The 20,132-nt window shown below is 40.6% G+C and overlaps 1 protein-coding gene across 1 annotated transcript in view; it reads left to right on the top strand.

Annotated features, from left to right (window-relative positions):
* HS6ST3 (heparan sulfate 6-O-sulfotransferase 3) overlaps window positions 1-18,987 on the top strand; it is a 771,625-nt gene extending 752,638 nt beyond the window's left edge. The window contains exon 2 of the mRNA XM_030921924.1: window positions 11,958-18,987. Coding sequence (XP_030777784.1) covers window positions 11,958-12,666 — 709 coding nt within the window. The 3' untranslated portion in view covers window positions 12,667-18,987. The remainder of the gene's footprint in view (window positions 1-11,957) is intronic.
* Window positions 18,988-20,132: the final 1,145 nt, after the last annotated feature.

Below are 20,132 nucleotides of genomic sequence, written 5' to 3'. Positions count from 1 at the left end.
ACAAATTGGAATCTCACAAGTATTTTTGTTTAATACGCCAAAATGGTTACCCACTCCTGATAGCAGAGTGAACAAAAAATTCTAAAACAGAAGAATCCTTCGTACAACAGAATGGCAAAATCTAGACAGAGGGGATTTAAAAAAAATTACTGTGATGTTTTTGGAAAATATGCATCAGAGCTGTCAAAGATACATTCTAAATATTGGCACACATGCCTTGCTCTTAAATATTCTGATTTACTTCTTTTCCTGTCCAAATTGGCTGGCGCTGAGCAACTACAACGGAGACACCTCATGGCTTCTACCTGTGTAATTCTCACATTCCCTAAAAGCAGTGCCCGAGAAATTAGCTAAGACGAGAGCATGGCTGAGCACGGAAGGCCTGATAACACAATCTGAGTGTACTATCTGGTGTTCTGCTTTGCCCGGCTGGGATTAGAGCTGCGAGTGAGACTGAATTGGGCCTTATCTCACTCCAGGGCGGCTCTAGGCTTCAGGTGGATACCCGCATGCATAAACCACAGCTTTGCAGAGCGCCTTGAGACATCCTCATGCCCAAATCCCAGTGATGCAGTGCAAAGCAGGGCGCCTCTGAACCAAATAATCACAGAAGTCCCTGAATAATGCATGAGAGCAGGACCCTCCCTGGCACATTTGAAACTGTACTGGGAGGAACTGTACTCAACAAGATAGCAAAAACAAGCCCCTGGAACATGCATTCCCTGAAATTTATTCTTGCAGCAGCCACTTGGGGGAAAGTGAAAGCAAATGTGACAACCACCCGAAAATCGTGGCATTTTAGTGAGTTCGATGCTCACAGGTTTTCTGTCAATATAACGCAGCGACGTGACAAGATTTGAAATTTCCTCCTATTGATAAATACCATCTCTCCCTCTAGGGAAGCAGCGGGTTGACTGATCATCATTAAGAAATGACCTGTATCATCAAGAAGCCTCTTCTTTGATGCTTTTGTTTGGTTGGTTTTGTATAATATGTGGCTTCCCATAATTGAAGTTAGCTGACACTCAGCCATTGCATACAAACTACATCTCCAGAGGTCGTTTCTTTTTTTTTTTTTTTTTCAGAGGTCATTTCTTTGAGGACTAGTACGGAATATAATCGGGTGAGGGACCTCCATCTTTCTGATCCAGATGTTGGCTTTAATGTAGCTGCAGTGCTGATGAGTGGGATTTGATTCCACAAATGTTTAGTCTAATTTGACATTCCAGCTGTTCATTAAATGGAAAATAAACAATCTCTTTGGAAAGTTGTTTCCCCAACATCATGTCACAAACTCTAACCAGATTGTCCTGGAATGGCAGTCTCAGACCAAGATTTGACTCAGAGCACCTTCCTGTTCCAGCACCCTCTTGGCTCCCAGGCAGCCAGCTCCCTGTGCCCCATGATGTCAGGCCTCATGGAATAGTCAAGTCCTCTCTGGCTTTGACTGTACCTGGATACTATTGGCAAAAACCATCTTGAGGCATTTTGACAGTGAAACAGGAGGAGTTCTCTTGACTCAGGAATTCTACTCCTAGGAACTTATTCTCTGCACAAATATTCATGGCTTAGAATGTTCATCAGATTCTTGTTTAAAATAAACCCCCAAAATAGAATGTCCCTAGTTGTCCCAAACTGGAGATTGGCCAAACAAATTATGACACATCTATAAATGGAATATTATGCTCTTCTGGAAGGACATTGTATTCTTATGAAAGAATATTAAATAAAATGGAAAAGCATTCACCCTGTCTTTTTAAGTTAAAAACATGTTATAAATATGTTGTGCAGTATGAATTCAAAATGTAAACATATTTATAACTTTAAATAATAATCAAATATATATATATATATATATTTAACTGTGCCTATGTATGAGTAAAGTGATTATAGGTAATTTTTATTTTCTTCTTCTTCTTCTTCTTTTTTTTTTTTTTTTTTTTTTTTTTTTGAGATGGAGTCTCGCTCTGTCGTCCAGTCCAGGCTGGAGTGCAGTGGCGTGATCTCGGCTCACTGCAACCTCCGCCTCCCATATTCAAGCAATTCTCCTACCTCAGCCTCCCACTTACTTAGTGGGATTACAGTTGCATGCCGGCTAATTTTTGTATTTTTAGTAGAGATAGGGTTTCACCATGCTGGCCAGACTGGTTTTGAACTGACCTCAAGTGATCCTGCCACCTCAGTCTCCCAAAGTGCTGGGATTACAGGTGCAAGCCACAGCGCCTGGTCTATTTTCTTCCTTTTTACTGTTCTACAGTTCCCACACATTCCATAATGGTAACACATTATTGCATATCTAAGTGAGGGAAATAATAATTAAAAAAAAAAAAACAAGAACAGCTAAATCTAAACTATTCTTCCTTTAAAGTTATCAGGTGTGTGAGGAAAGCCACCCGAGCCTCTCCCCTCCTGAGGGAAGCCCTGTGGGCCCTCCCATCCCCTTGTCTTACCTATTGAAGAGAGTCAAGATCCATGGGTAGTAAGCAAATTAAAAATGCCTGAGCCCAAAGGGTCTGGCTGCCTTCTAAGTCAGCATGAGGGAGAAGGTAATGGCATCTTGGAGGGAGCAGCGCCTGTCTCCAGCACCCTCTTGGCTCCCAAGCAGTCATGCTCCCTGTGCCCCAAGATGTCAGGCCTCATGGAAGAGTCAAGTCCTCTCCGGCTTTGACTGTGCCTGGATACTATTGGCAAAAACCATATTGAGGCATTTTTGACAGGGGAACAGGAGGGATTGTCTTGACTCAGGAGTTTTACTCCTAGGAATTTATTCTCTGCACAAAGGAAAAAAGCATGCGGCGCATGGCTTCTTTGTGAGGTAAGATGACCACATGCACGCATCTCCATTTCCTCTTCCTCACGTTGCGGACACCCTCGAAACCAATCGCTCTGACACACACCACTGTCAGCTTCCTATAGCTCTTTATTATGATACTTCACAATTCTAGTCTCCAACTTCCCATTGCCTTAGAACATCATTCTTAAATTCCTTAATTTGTTCTCAAGGCTTGAATTGAAGGCCTTTTCATAGCTATGTCAAAGGGCAGTCTGATTGCTAAGCCTTAACTGCCACAATATCCCTATCAAATACTGTGCAGGGCAGACAATACTCTAGTGAGATAATGAAGAATGAGTGGCTCGTGATGAGTGTGCAGCAACAGAGAGCCAAGAAATTAATTCCATTCTGAACATTTGGAAACTGACTCCTGCACACAGCACAGCAGGGCAGAGGGAGCTAAGCTTCCTTTTTTTTTTTTTTTTTTTTGAGACGGAGTCTTGCTCTGTCCCCCGGGCTGGAGTGCAGTGGCCAGATCTCAGCTCACTGCAAGCTCCGCCTCCCGGGTTCACGCCATTCTCCTGCCTCAGCCTCCCGAGTAGCTGGGACTACAGGCGCCCACCACCTCGCCCGGCTAGTTTTTTGTATTTTTTAGTAGAGACGGGGTTTCACCGTGTTAGCCGGGATGGTCTCGATCTCCTGACCTCGTGATCCGCCCGTCTCGGCCTCCCAAAGTGCTGGGATTACAGGCTTGAGCCACCGCGCCCGGCCTCCTTTTTTTTTTAAATGCACACATCAGCTTATGTTTAAGATGTGCTGGTCACCTGTGCACGCTCTATGGAGAGGATCAAGATCCTCACAAGATCTAGGAATCTGGGGCTGATAAATGTTATATATTTATTCACTCCACAAACATTCAACAACTGAACACCCAGGATATATAAGGTCATGCATTATACGTCCTGGGGAATCAAAGGTGAGTCAGGCAAAGTTCCCTCTCTAAAGCCTGTACAAGTAACGCTGGTCACCAGAATAAAGATTATGCATGAGGAGATCTCTGGTTTCGCAGGGCAATGGGGGAGAAATCCCTTCCACGGAGGACGTGAGAGCAGGCTGGGTGGAGGAGTTCCTACCTGATCTGGTTTTTATGAATGCATAAAACTGTGGAGTGTGGCGCTATTAATTTGCTGCTTTGTTTTATGAGGGTTAAGCTGGTGGTGGAAGGAATCTATTTACTAAACTGTTGTGAACCTAGCATTTTGAAGTTCTTTGAAGTGTGTTCTCATTGGACAGGCAAGTCATAGCCTCATAAACATGAGTTTCTTTTAATCACCACCAGCAAAGTGATTCCAGGGACTTATACTCCTCATTCTACCATTTGGATGAAGATACTAACTCTGCCTCTTATCTACTGCAGTATTGAAAAGGAAGGATTTGCTAGAAGGAAAGAAAGAAACAGAGAAGAGAAAAAAGTAGTATAGAGAAAGCTGACAACAGAAAGCAGGGGAGAGCAGCAGCAGCAGGCGGGTGCACGGCACTTCCTTAATCTGTCCTGGATTCTCTCTCTTCAACACCCACAGTTCTGGGATTGTCCCTGCCGGTCTCTTACCATGGCTGCTGAATGTTTCCTGTTTCTCTACTTTAGGTAGAGATGTTTAATACTGTTTAATACTTTAATACTATTGCTGAATAAGTCTTTCTAAATTAACACTTTCAATTTCAGCCATTCACAATCCCATTCAGAGCCTATGGCAATTGGGTCTCAACATCCTGCTTCAGTCTATGCCCTCCTTCCATTCATTCATTAATTCATTCATTCATTAAATGAACATTTAGTGAAATGCACAACATGAGCTTCCTGGTCAAGTCAGAGTACTCTGCTCTAGGTACATTCATGAAGAGCTCTCTTAAATATTCTTTAAATCCTGACCTCTGTAACTTGCTAATGAATGCATTTTTCTACTCTACCACACCTGTGCAGTAAGACTTGAGGGCATTTTCTTCTTTTCTTTTTTTTATGTTCTCAACATTTCCTGAAGCAGCTCCTTACACATAGCAAACCCTCAATAAGCATGTGTTAATTAAATGACTTGCTAATTAAAGAAGGGAACAAATTATACAATAAACTGCTCAGTGAAACATAGGTTCTTGAAACAGTAAGGAAGAAAACCAGTAAGTTTAATTTTAAAAATAGATAAATAAACCTCATTGTTACTAATTACTTGTCGTATAAAATATTCTCCTTTTTGCAGTGAGTCTGTGTTGACTGTTTCATTCCATATCACTGACCATCACAATCAAATGACAAGTGCATTAGAAGATTATATATCTTTTTACTCCTTGCACACATTTTAGGCATTTTTAAAACTATCAGTTTAGTTTTAGGAGAGGAAAGAAAGGCATATTTATCAAAGGCAATATTAGACTTAGTTATTAAAATATACTTATTTCATGTAATGATAATGTTCTTTTACATAGCAATTATTTATTGAATATCTGCTGTGAGTAGGTTTTGTGGTAGGTGCTGGGACTTTTGCTAGGGATCTGAGGCCTAAAGTAGGGTTATCAAAAAGGACTTTAGAGGGTAGACATGACCAAGACTGTTACATTTAAGTTAAAAGTGCTGTAAGTGATGCAGTAAACTCTATAGGCTGGAAAGACAAGGAAGATGGATGTGGGCCTTGAACTGGTCCAGGGAAGATAAGCAGGATACCAAAAAGCAAAGAAAGGGAAAGGCTTTCAAAGTGAGGAAGGCAGTCATACCTTTGTATTGTATTTAGGATTTTGTAACGTGATCACCTTACAGCAGAACAAGATACTAAAAGTGGTTTGAAACTAGTTATGGAAATGTGTGTGTTCCATTTGGTGGAACTTCAGTAAGCCTTGATGGCCCATATTATAATTATCAATTAAAATGATTATTGACTTAACTTCATTCCCTAATCTTTCTCAGCATACAAGTATTTGCCATCATAACCCTCATAGCCACAGAACAGCAGTTCTAAAGAGCTCCAATTGCTTTACAGACATTCTTAAATGAATTCACCCAAGCCCTCAATGAAGCAGGTGACAAACAGCAGATCTGCTGACAGGATGCTGTCACCATGGCAGACAAAGCGATCTGTCTGAGGGACTGTTCTGGCCCAGGGAGATTGGTGTAACATTCTCTTAAGTTGGTAGTTAGCATTTCTTTCACTTTACCAGAATCAGTGGGTGCCCAAGATCTCCTTGGGGACATGGAATATTAGCCTTTGAGTCCCTAGTGCCTAGTTCCAATGTTTGGCAAATAGATGGGGCTTAATTAAAGTTTGGAGAATTAAAGAATGAATGAACAGATAGATTGAAGGTGGGGGCATAGAGTTTGCTTATTTATCGTTTCACTATGTGGGAAGAGCTTAGGTTAACTATAAGGGAAAATATACAAACAAGTGATACTGTCTATGCATAGGAGATTGAATTAAATGGAACAGAAGGTTCTCTGCATTGTGGCCACGCAGCTCTCAGGTGCTACCCGTTCTTCCTCTCTAGTCTTCATTTTACCCACTTAAAAATGATTTGGAGTTCTACCAACCAAGGGGGTCAACTTGAAACTAACTCCGCTCTGACATCAAAACATAGAAACGACCTAGTGGAACGCTTTTATTGATGAAGTATAAAGTCATCCTATCTTATGGATCTGAATCTGAGTGGCTAAAAGTCACAGGATTAATAATGACATGCCGTATGATATTCAACTACGGTAATGTAGTTGACATCGAACTCCATTGTGCTGTTGAACAAGTAAGACCTAAAAAATAAAGTTGGAGATTTCAGTAGTACTGGATCCTTTAAGTACTTTCATTAGAGACTGAACTGGGAGTTATGCGAGCAGGGGAAAATGAGTTAGGGAGGAGATTCATGAAATCAAAGCAAAGCTTGTCAACAATGAAAGTTAGGCGTGTGGCCTGGAGACAGACATCATTTCATCAATGACTTGTGTAGTTTTCTATCTGAAAGTATATAAGCAAGCAAAAAGAGAGAAAAAATTGATATGGGAAAAATGATTTCATTAATCACATTTTCAGTTTTTTTTTTCTTCAGTTAGTTGAGTGTTCTTTAACCCTATTGGTTTCAACCCTATTGGTTTCAACCCTATTGGTTTCAACCCTATTGGTTTATCATTTATTATTGAGTTCTTCAACCCTATTGGTTTATTATTACTTCTAACTTTCTATGTAGTCTGCTCTGCAGAATGGAAACAAACAAAATGTACATGAGAATATGTCTGTCTAAAGTGATTTCCAGATGCTTTTAGCCACTCAGATTCAGAACCAGAAGATAGGATGATTGATACTTCATCAATAAATATGTTCCACTAGGAAATTTCTATGTTTTGATGTCAGAGCAGAGGTAGTTTCAAGTTGACTCCTTTGGCTGATAGAACTCCAAGACATTTAGGACTTATTTTACTCATGTAAATATCATGCTACAATTCGGCTAGTCAATGTTTGATGCAATGTTAAACTGCATAAAGTTAAATTTGAAACCAAAGCCATTTTAAGCCTAAACCAGTTTCAGTCAGATTTAAGATTATGTGGAATAAAGATTTCCAGTGGAGTGATGGTACTGGAAGGTCTGTGGCCAATTTTCTTAACTGAGACAAAAGCCTGAAACATGAACAAGTCCCAACATAGGACTAAAGCAGGATTAATAATGACACGCCATATGATATTCAACTATAGTAATATCCACTCTGAGCACAACTTTATCATCAGTATTTCCTCTTGGAGCCCAGAAGCTGTGTCAGTCACTTTCTGCTTGCCATACTGACCTTTTGGGAAAATTGTCATTCTGTCACAGTGAAAGACAACAGAGTCATGGAAAATGGTGATTGGCAAAAGCAAGAGCTCAGACTGGTCTGCCCTTGGCAGTTTCAATAAATTTCACCTCCTGATTTAAAGGAAAGTGAATGTTACTTAAAGATTTTGAAGTTTCTTTAGCACATTTCAAAACTTCCTGACTTACCCTAGTGGTAAGGCTAGACAGTCAAGATAACAGAATATAGAAAATGTAGTTTTAAATATTGTAGCTTATCAATTCATTTTAAAAAGCAGAATAACGTTGTACCATTACATTTCTCATTTTTAAAAAAGTTGCTTTTAGTTGGTGTGTATTTTTTAAAAATTCATTTTACCTTGGGCAAGTAAAACACATACTAGGTTGAGTTTTTTCCTACACAATAGGAGGTTTTCCTTCTTATAACATAGTGACGATTTTTTTAGTATATCAGACCAGATTAATTCAAGTTCTATAACTTACTACGAATATAACCTTGGGCAGCTTATTTTATCTCCCCAAATCCTTAGATTATTCAACATTAAGTGGAATAAAAATAAATCATAATATGCACACATCTCATAGGATTCTGGAATGGGTTAGACTGTTACTTAGCGCCATGCCTGGCACTTTACAAGTTTGCTATGTCAAGGGTCTTGGGCACCAGACTATAGGTAAAGCATTTGACATCCAAGTGTTTCAGTCAGTTTATCTAAATAAAAAATTTGCTGTTACAATTGAAAACAAAATTAGAAAACTTTTGCCCCAAGATCTTGAAACAGTGGTTTTTTTCTACATGGTATAGGAAGTGATCAGTTAGTGTTGAATGAATAAAGTATCTCCTTTAAATCTAAGTCTTCAACAATTTATTCTTTGCCTCTGTAATTATTAGGCATCTCTAGAGACTGAGTTCCCTTTCTTGGGAATTAGGAATGTGTTCTTTTCCATTGATTTAGCTTCTCTATTGAGCTTCTTATTCTCTCTGTTGACTCTTAGTTCCCACACACACTCAGAATATTGCATCATTTTCTTTTTCCTTTTCTTTCTTAACCATTCCTTTGAAATCAATGCTAAAATTTTCTTACCAAAGCCAATTTTCAGAGTGTGGTGGCAAAGCAGTTCTCTTCTGCTTTGAACCTGTCTTGATGTGATAACATCAACTTTTAACTAAGAAGTGGAAGTGAATGTTTTGAGAAGAAGTGGGGAAGAGCAAATTCCCAACTGCTGCAACTTTTTTTTCAATTTTTCTTTTTTTTTTTTTTTGAACTTTTAAGTGCAGCAGTACATGTGCAGATTTGTTACATAGGTAAATTTGTATCATGGGTGTTTGTTGTACAGATTATTTCATCACCCAGGTATTAAGCCTAGTACCCATTAGTTATTTTTCCTGATCCTCTCCCTCCTCCCACCTTCCACCTTCTGATAGGCCCCAGTGTGTGTTATTCCCCTCTATGTGTCCATGTGTTCTCATCATTTAGCTCCCACTGATAAGTGAGAACATGCAGTATTTGGTTTTCTGTTCTTGTGTTAGTTTGCTAAGGATAATGTCCTCCAACTCTATCCATGTCCCTGTAAAGGACATGATCTCATTCTTTTTTATGGATGCATAGTATTCCATGGTGTATATATACCACATTTTCTTTATCCAGTCGATCATTGATGAGCATTTAGGTTGATTCCATGTCTTTGCTATCATGAAGAGTGTTGCAGGGAACATACATGTGCATGTGTCTTTATAATAGAACAATTTATATTCCTTTGGCTTTATACCCAGTAATGAGATTGCTGGATCAAATGATAGTTCTGTCTTTAGGTCTTTGAGGAATCAGACATCCTTTGATTTAAATATACAGAAAGTCTCTGATTTATGAGGGCTTGGCTTGCTATTTTTAAACTTTACAATAATGGGAATGCCATAGGCATTCAGTAGAAACCATACTTTGAGTACCCATACAAGCATTCCGTTTTTTTCACTTTCATTAAGATATTTAATAAACATATGAAATATTCAACACTTTTTTATAAAACGGGCTTTATGTTAGATAAATATGCCCAATTGTTGGCTAATGCAAGTGTTCCAAGCACGTTTAAGTTTGGCTAGGCTAAGCTATGATGTTTGGTAGGTTAGGTGTACTCAATGCACTTTCAACTTAGGGCGTTTTCAAATAACAATAAGTTTATTGAAATGTAACCCCATCATAACTCAAGGAGTATCTATAGTCAGGCACACCACCATTTATCTTTAAGTACAAATGCATGCCCTAACAACATATAGGAGTGATACAGGGGAGGAATATCTACAACTGCTGCCTTTGCTAACACAGATATTTGGAAAACTATGACAATGCAGTGGTAATCAAAAGTCATTCCTCAACAGACTCCTACTGTCAATCTATCTATCTTATATATCTGTGTATCTATATATGTGTATTTATTTTATCATCAAGTTTCTTTGAAGAGCAGACACTGAGTTGAATCAAGAAAAATGACCTAGTTTTTTTCAGCCCTCTGGACACCAGGTTGAGGACAGGCATGCTGGGTAATACTGCTTTCCACTGAGTACATGCTAGGTCACATTGAGGCCTACCTGGCAGCACCAGTTGCGGTTTCTGGGCTCTTTATTGCACCAAGACATTTGTACAGGTGTCAGCGCAGGCCTGGTGTTCTTTTCGGAATATTGCAGGGCTAATTTTTTCTCCCTAGGGGAGCTCTGAGTTACTATGATCTACCCTATATTTCTGGAGTTGTCCCCCCTCAAGGAGCCAAGGACTGAACTAAAATTGAATTGGAATCAGACTGGCTTGTGCTAAAGGGCAAAAGGCTGCAATGGGATGTGAGAATTGGAAGACAGCTTGGGGGCCTGCTTCGTAATGGGGTCCTTTCTATGACTTCTGTGACAAATGGACTTCCAGACTCTGCCGGAAAGATGGGGTTGGGGTGGGCAGCTAATTCCATTGGTAGGCTTCTCAAATAATGGAAATGATGGTCCTTATTTTAAACCAGTATTTACTTTCTTCTAATGCCTGCTGTTTCTCTTTGATTTCTCAACTTCTCCATCTCTCTTCCTGCCTCTTAGTACTTCCCTTGTCCTTTTAAACCACAGATATCCTGATCACTATGTGATTCTTCTAAAGAGAACCATTTAATAATGGGTCTCTTTTCAGTAATCCATTAGGTGGAATTAGATAAGATCTGTGATTGTAATAACCACAGAACCTCAACACTAATAGGTGGTGAACACATAGAAATTACAATTTAAATACCAATATGATGTACAGGAAAGCATGGGAGCTTTGAAATCAAATAGGCCTAACTTAGACTTGCTCCAGTTTCACTTTTCTGAACCTCTGTGGCTTCAGCTTTTATTTTAAAAAGTAACGATAAAACCCATTTTACAAAATTGTCTTGAGGATCATCTGTGCAAGCATCCATAAAGCATGTAGCACAGTTCCTAACACATTGTAGGTGCCCAGTAAATACTAGTCTCCACACCCAACCCATCCTTCCTCAACCCACCTACCTCATAATCCCAAGTAGCAGTATAAAGAGATTAAGGAGGCCAGCAGGCATGCTGGCTCACGCCTGTAATCCCAGCACTTTGGGAGGCCAAGGCGGGTGGATCACTTGAGGTCAGGAGTTCAAGACTAGCCCGGCCAACATGATGAAACCCCATCTCTATTAAAAATACAAAAATGAGCTGGGTGTGGTGGCAGATGCCTGTAATCCCAGCTATTCAGGAGGCTGAGGCAGGAGAATCGCTTGAACCCGGGAGGCAGAGGTTGCGGTGAGCCAAGATTGTGCCACTGCACTCCAGCCTGGGTGAAGGAGCGAGACTCCCTCTCAGAAAAAAAGAAAAAAAAATGAGATTAAGGAGAATACAGGTTCAGACTTGTCCTTTCTAATCCCATGTCCTTGGATAAATCACTTCACCTCCTTCATGTAACCCTATCATATGGAACCGCATCTACCACAAAGGTTTGCTGTAAGAATCAAATGAAATAGCAGATGGGTAATAACTTAAAAATCATAGTATTTTCTCTAAATGTAAGGTATTGTTATCGCCAGTAGTAATTTATCAGTGAATAATTGCTGAACGAATGAATGAATGAACTATCTATTCTTTCCACCTCATGCATCCCCACACGGAGCAAGGAGGAAAAGCCCAACAAACTCAGCATTGAAAACTGGTACATACATCTTTATAGAAACATATGCACACGCATCAATAGGCATAAATGCAGGCAGGTACTCTCACGTGAACATCTGGCAAAAGAGTCCCTTGACTCAATGCTGATGTAAAATTGTAGAAATTTAGATCCCTCCTGTTAGAGTTGTCAACTACTGATGCTCTTCCTCTAATTTCTTCTAGGAATTTCTATTACATCACAATGTTACGGGATCCAGTGTCACGTTACCTGAGCGAGTGGAAACACGTCCAGAGAGGGGCCACGTGGAAAACCTCTCTTCATATGTGTGATGGAAGAAGCCCCACCCCAGATGAGCTGCCTACCTGCTACCCTGGGGATGACTGGTCTGGGGTCAGCTTGCGGGAGTTTATGGATTGCAGCTACAACCTGGCTAACAATCGCCAGGTGCGCATGCTGGCTGACCTCAGCCTGGTGGGCTGCTACAACTTGACTTTCATGAACGAGAGTGAAAGAAACACCATCTTATTGCAGAGTGCAAAGAACAACCTGAAGAACATGGCCTTCTTTGGGCTCACTGAGTTCCAGAGGAAGACACAGTTTCTCTTTGAGAGAACATTCAACCTCAAGTTCATCTCCCCCTTCACGCAGTTCAACATCACGCGGGCTTCTAACGTGGAGATCAATGAGGGCGCCCGCCAACGCATTGAGGAGCTAAACTTCCTGGACATGCAGCTTTACGAGTATGCAAAAGATCTCTTCCAGCAGCGCTACCACCACACAAAGCAGCTAGAGCACCAGAGGGACCGCCAGAAGCGGCGGGAGGAGCGGAGGCTGCAACGGGAGCACAGGGACCACCAGTGGCCCAAAGAGGATGGGGCTGCAGAGGGGACTGTCACCGAGGACTACAACAGCCAAGTGGTGAGATGGTGACCCCCTGCCCTCTCCTCTCTCAGGATGGGGAGGATGAGCAGGCACATTGACCTTCTGTTGAGTTACCTTGGAGAAGCTGGGCCATGAGGACATCTGGCTGTGTGTGCTTGATTTGGACATCTGCTTCCTTCTTTGTCTTCATTTTTATCCAGCTGGAGATTATCTGTCTTGTTCTTTTTTTCTTTTCTTGACATTTTGCAATTGGTGATATTAAGTAGGGTAGGAGTGCATCCCATATAGACTGTTTTAGAAGGCCCAGGAGAGCCACACTGAAAAAGGAGACAGTTCCTGTGATCTCCTTTGCAGGAGCATAGAATAGTTTGGGTACCAGAAACCCACAGAGGCACACATGAAAAGCCAAATTATGGCTTGGATGTTCTGCTGAAACTGGTCTATGTCATACTGTCTCCCATTATGAGAATATCAGTCTGTATAAAGAGAGAGAAAGAGAAAAACATTTCAGCCCTTAGATGAGGTCTTACACCAACCCCCACTTGGCTGTTAGCTGTCATCTTTGAACTCTATTTGAATGTGACTTAAATCACAAGTAACGTGTTTTGTTGTTGCAGTTGTTTTGAAACAAAATTATCCTATTATTGACCATTGCTAGAGAGCCACATCCTACAAAATCCTGACACCACAACCTTAAGCCATGCCTTTCCTTCCATCTTTTAGGGAATGCGGAGTGGATCCAGAATAGAGGAGGTTGTAGCCCCTGAGAAATCAACATTAGTAGGAGCATTTAAGAGAAAACTTGCTTATTTGCTAATGCCTAAAGGGATCTCACTTTACCAACTGTTACTTTCAATGTGAGGAACGAATGATAAATTAAGAGAAAAATATATCAGGAAGATCAATATACTCCTAACATTTCTAAACTGGTCACATAACCTTAGATTTTAAAAGAATATTTCAGGGTTTAACCTTTTTGGAGAAGTTATGTTCTTTAATGGGGTACTACCAGTCTTAAAATTTTGCCACCACAGAAAGATGTTTTTAAAAGCTTGGCCCAAAGAATAGGAACTTAGCTAGCATGTATACAAAATATATTTGAGGTTACTAAATGAATAAAAACTCTGAATTAGGCCAGGAGACATGAAACACCATTCATGGGATGGTTATCACAGAAGTTTAGACAGACTCTGCCTCTCAGCATCTTGAATATCTCCAGCCTGATCACTGTTTTCTTCCCACACGATCTTTACCTGTTGTTAGACTGTGGCCACAGCCAGTAAATGAGGCCAGAGTGTCTAAAACTGGACAAGAAATGTGCTGCAGTGCCGAGTTCTTATTTTCACCTTTTCATAATCCCAACTACAGTAACAAGAAGTTTATAGAATAATAAGGGGATATGTATGAAAGAAGGAAGAGAAAGCCTTTGTCTAGCATTTATTAGGAGGATCAGAGTGAGTGGGAAGTTTTACAACGGATTGATCTGATCAATCCCTTCAAGGAGCTGAAGGCAAAATGTGTGAAACCCCTAAATCAGATTGAAAAGCCTATTTCATTGATATCCAACATGTTTGATGTTTAAGCTAGCTTTACCTAAGCCACTTGTTAGCCTCCAGAATACTCTCTCTGGGGTTGTGAGTCAATCAGTCCACAAGCATTCATGGAGTGCCTACCTGCACAGAGGGAAGTCCAGCAGCTCCACCAGATAGAGAGTTGGAGATGCCTCTCTCATTGTGCTTGGCTTTATCTGGGGTGCAAGGGAAGGCATTATCGGGTGGCTCCCTTGCTCCAGGAACTGAGGGAGGCCCTTTTCATACCTTAAATATATTCTGCACGACGAATGGATATTGTTAGTCTCCATTTCATAGATGAGAAAAGTGAAGCCCACAGAAAATAAGTAGCTCCTCCACGGGTTGTAAGCTAGGTCTAGCTGACTAAAAAGGTCAAGTTCTCTTTACTCCATCACCATATCCATATGGAATAAGGGCTTGTCCTACCTAAAGCTTCCTGCCAATAATGCAAGCCAGCTGCAATTTCCCAGAAGCATTTGTCTCTAACCCATGTGGGTAGCCCGACCATGACAGCACCATGCTAACATTGACCCAAAGCCATGCTGCCTTGGGTCAGTCCAGCCCCCTCCACATCACTGAGCCATCAATGAGCTGACAGATCACCGACTTTTTAGGCAGCTGTGTTTTTTAAGCCATATACAAGGGTGAGTTAAAAGGGGCCAAGTAAATATTGCTTGTTAGTTGGTAGAGATTAGGCTCACAAAATATTTCTCCATTTCCAATGATTTGTTCCTAAGGTAAGAAGGGAAGGAGGATTGCAGCTGGGATTAATGAGCAGCTCTCTCTCTAGCTTCTCATCTCATTGTTAGGATCTAATTTTCTGCCTAGAATAGCAGGACTGCAAATTATCCTTCTGCCTGCCTCTGTGACACACACACACACACACACACACACACACACACAAACAATCCAGTGTTTTGTCATGTGGAAAATCAAAACAAGTTAGAAAGCATTCGGATTGTTTCTTTTAAACTCACTTTAAAGTTTTGGCAAGGAATTCATGCATAACTGAGACTTGGAGGCAGCCCCTGCTCACTTCACACTGTTCCTTAGGCACCTCGGGATTGGTATCAAAGGCTTTCACTGCCTTCTGCTGAAGGCACGATGTATGGGGCTCCACTTGAGACCAGGTATCAGGATGTTCAGAGGGAGCCTGCTCTTTATGTTGGCCCCAGGCCAGTGCTGAGCAAATTAAAAAGACTAACATGGGTTTCCTCCCTCATTTCATTTCATTCTAAAGCTGAAAACTTGTCATACCCATGGGTCCTATGTTGATAGAAATGGAGAGGTAGGGAGGCAGTTTATTCTCCAAAAATTGACTGCCCACTTCCATGCTGAGTGATGCTCAGGGAAGTGATGCCAGCAGAATGCATCTGGGCGTAAGGATCCATGGAAGTCAGGAGCATTAAACCCCAAACCAAATCAACTCCAGATAAGTGTCAAAAGCCCAAGAAAAGACAAAAAAAAAAAAAAAACAATCCCCAGGGGTTCTGTAACCCAATTGACTCCTACAGTTCTTTCCCTTCTCTTGGCAGCTCCAGTACCCAGATTGGAGATTAGGATGAGACGTCTTTGTGTTTATGTGTGTGTGTGTGTGTGTCTGTGTGTTGTTAAGGACTAAGATACACATTTATGCTGTCTCCTTCTAACTTTCAGGCAGCCTGCTCTTGGAAACTGGAGGAAACTGCCCTGATAATTATTAGAATACTCATAAATAATTGGCAACATTAACAATCAGTGTTAGACAACAGTGAGGCATGTCATGTGTTTTTATTAAAAATGATAAAGACGTGTTTCTTCTCATCTAAAGGAGGTAACTTTGTCATAATTAGTTTGATTAAAAGTTTGAAGTATGAGGGCTCTTTGTTATGCCTTTAAGGTAAGTTTTTTAAAAATCTGAGTAGAGAAAGTACTAATATTGGCAAGAAAGTCCCCAAGATAGACCCAGCAAGGAGATAAGAATAGATCATTAAAAAATAAATATAAATGGATTGGATAGAATTCACATTCAGCTGATTTAAAACAGAAATTCAAAATAGTGACTTAACATGGAAGCTATTTCTCTCTTACTTAAAGGCAAACTGGTTTGACAGTTCTGGTGTGTGACGTTACCAGACACCTAGGCTCTCTCCTGTTGCTCTGTCATCCTAATGTGCTGCATCCACCTCATGGACAAAGATGGCTGCCATGGCTCCTGCCATCACGTTTACGTTTAAGGTAGTAGAGAGGAAGTGGAGGGAAGTTGCACATATTGCTTCCAGTCACATCTCATGGGTTAAAACCTAGACATTTGCCACATCTAGCTGCAAAGAAGGCTAGGGAATATCTTTATTATTGTCATGTGCCTTGATAAGCATGGGGGTTCTGTTATTAAAGAAAAAATGTGAAACAATGTGGAAATTAATACTGATAAAGACGATCAGTATCTGATACAAAAGGGAACCAAACAATATTTCAAGTGCTTTTTAATGTCACTTACTTCATCATATGTTTTGTGAAATATAAGACTAAAATTCATCACTTTGTGTAGCATTTAATGGTTTTCAAAACATTTTTGCATGTGCTGTCTCATTTGGTCCTCATTACATTCTTCTGTGCTAAATAGGACCTCTATTCATTATGCCACTTGCTAGTTTGGGATGGAGAGTAGGAGATGTTGAAAGATTTCCCAACGACTCTAATTTATAAGCAATAAAGTTGCTTAGAGCCCAGCCTTTTGACTTCATAGCCTTTCCTACTATTTTATGCAGCTCAGCATCAGTATTGGGATTGGGAACTGCAGGAAAATGAAATCTAAATCTTTATTGATTTATATCCTTCCTTACCTTTTTTGACATGGAAAATGCCAAAGACGCTGGTCAAGTTTACTCTCAGCTTCCTACCTCCAGTGAGGGGACCTCTTACTAGGAATGAAATATCCAAGAGATGGGCGGTGTTGCAGGGGAGACCAAAACTCAGAGGAAGCATTCAAAGACTTCTAGCTGGGTGTCTACTCCATCCAACTCAAAACCTATTCAATATGAAGGCCAAGGGAATGTGCTCACAACTCCTTACTAAGGGAAATCAATATAAACCCTCCTCAAAACAACAACAACAACAAAAACTCCCTTTTCTATGTCTTCTTCCCCAGGCTCTTGGTACTTTTTCAGCAACATACTGCTTTCATTCTTAAAGGTTTCATTGGCTGTTAAATGAGTCCCTTTGCATACTCACTGGAGAGAGGAAATGCTTTAAGTTGTCCTAGCATAAAATCTGCAAACAGAGAGTTTATCTGATTCCTTATCAAGCATGATCTGTATCTGAGGTCCTGTATAATGGGATCATTTAGAGACGGGGGTTAGGGAGAGTAGGAGTAACTCTAGAGGAAATTGTGGCTTCTAAAAGGAGGCACATCTTTCCAAGGTGGAAAGTTGATGAATTAAATATATGCCATGCAATACTGAAAAATAGAAAAATGACTAAGATACAGTTTCTGTCCTCTAGAACTAGGGCATCCTGGAAACATATGGACTATGATTCTTTTAGCCATTTGAAAGAAATGAGTGAAGAGGATCTTGAGACAGGACCAGAGCTTTGAAATGGTTGTAGGGACTGAAAGCTGAGTTGGAAGGATCAGATCAAAGAGAAAGCTGGGTTGGACTTACACAAGAATACCCTGATCTGATCGCAGCTGTGACTCCAAGGTTTTCCTTTCCCATAGTTGCTGTGACTCCACTGGTCACCAGAGCAACTGCGTGTCTTCAGGCTGGGTATTAGGGCTGGCTGGGTCTGATGAGTCTACCCATTTTGTGCCATCTGAGGAGCATGCGAGGGTTCTTTCCCCAAGGCACATTCGGCCTGCCTTCCTCTCCCCTTCTACTATCTCCACTGGATATAAGCCAATGCCTGTTCTCTTCTCACCACATTCACCTGGACACACATCTGAACTAATTCCTGGAGACTTCAAATTAGCCCTTCTGAGCAAGTGGGCAGGTTGTGAAACCTGTGTGTTTTGTAGCCTAATGAATTGATGGAACGCACATGAACCCATCTTCATAGCATGTGAAAGAACCAACCTGCCTGGCAGAGGTGTAGAGATTTCCAGAGGACTGGCCTAGCTATAAACACCAGCAACATCTGCAACACAAAAGCCTTTGAACTTCTAGGCAAGGACTCACGCTAACCTAGCAGTATTCCAGATTGAGAACGCAGATGGACAGGTGTCTCTTGAGCCTGTGTTCCAAGATGTCTGTGGAAAGGATTGCAGCTGTCATCCTTTGGCACACTTAGTGGAACCTCTGTGAGCTACACGTTCTGCTGCATTACGGGAACTCATCAAAGGGCCAGACTGACATCTTGCCAGAAAAACCAGTGTTTTGAGGAGCAAAAGTTTTGTGTACTTCAGTAATTGTCACATTTGTCTTCCACCTCCTTAACATTTATTTGTTAATCATATGATCATTTTTTTCACTTTCCTTTGTTTCTTTCTCAGAAGTGCTTCTGGGGCTTTGATTGCATTATTTCTCTTTTAATGTATCATTTCAGTGTTGGAAAGAAAAATCTGGATCTTTATGTGGTGACCCATTTTAGATGTAAAGATAGTTATTCAATAGATATAGTAAATTATTTCTCTTAAGAGATATTTCCTTTTATTTCTGTACAATAATATGTATGAACTCAGTTACTAGGGGACTGTATTGTGACATTATCAACCTTTATTGCTATTTAAAAATGATAGTTTGTAGAACTGAGGATTTCCATTGATGTGAAGCACAATTTAATGAATAAGTTAAAATATTAAACTGTTGTGATGTCAAGAGCAATTGTTTTCCCCTGTGTTTTTGTCAGAGACTTTTGCAAAATGAGCAAAGTCGCTAAAACACTTTAAGGGATTTATGGAAATGGATCCATAGGATCAGCTTTGTCAAACTCGGGAAATCCATGCTTTGGATGCAAATGTGGTTATTGGATGTGAAACATGAAAAGCCATGAAAGACAAAGAAAATATGGATTGAAACAATGTAGAGCCTCTGAGGCCAGAGAGGATTTTATAAACTCTCAAAAACATAAGCTTCAAAAACGATGGTTCTCAGTAACTCTCCCCCTCGCTGCCCACCCTAGCACATTGAAATCCACTGTGAAATGTGAAAAAGCCTCCTGGAGATGAAGTGATGAGGTACAGATTTGAGAAACAGTAGTGGGAGAGAACGAGGGATTGGAGCAAAGGATCTGGGAATTCAGTCTAAAAGAAAGAAAGAGATAAGGAAGGAAAAGGGGAGGGGGAAGGGGAAGAGAGAAAACAGCGGAAGAAAATCACGAGCACTAACATGGGCCTCTCCACAGGGTTAAAGTGTATTTCTCCAATGTGAGATTTTATTTTTAAATAACCAGTTCCTGTAATATAAACAAAGAAGGAGAAATTTCTAGTAGAGGAAAAAGCTCATTCATTCAAAAATTTCTTGAACAATGCAACTTACTTGATATGATTTGGCTGTGTCTCCACCCAAATCTCATCTTGAATTGCAGTTTCCATAAGCCCCACATGTTGTGGGAGAGACCAGGTGGAGATAATTGAACTATGGGGACCGTTTCCTCCATCCTGTTCTCATAATAATGAGTTAGTTCTCACGAGATCCAATGGTTTTATAAGGGGCTTTTCCCCAGCTTCATTCTGCACTTCTCCTTGCTGCCACCACATGAAGAAGGATATGTTTGCTTCCCCTTCCACTGAACTGTGAGTCAATTAAACCTCTTTCCTTTATAAATTACCCAGGGTTGCGTATGTCTTTAGTAGCAGCGTGAGAACAGACTAATACATTATTTTTTGTTCTGTGGAAGTAGGAATTGTGGATTCCTTTCTTGCTTATGAGTGAGATTTGTAACCTTAGAAAAATGTCACCTGACCATGTCCCTCTATCTAGTAGGAATCATAAGCAATGGAACTTGACTTTAGAATCACGTAGT

The sequence above is a fragment of the Rhinopithecus roxellana genome, chromosome 18 (assembly GCF_007565055.1).
Source record: "Rhinopithecus roxellana isolate Shanxi Qingling chromosome 18, ASM756505v1, whole genome shotgun sequence".
In the NCBI taxonomy this organism is placed as follows: domain Eukaryota; kingdom Metazoa; phylum Chordata; class Mammalia; order Primates; family Cercopithecidae; genus Rhinopithecus; species Rhinopithecus roxellana.
This window is presented reverse-complemented; position numbering and strand designations above follow the sequence as displayed.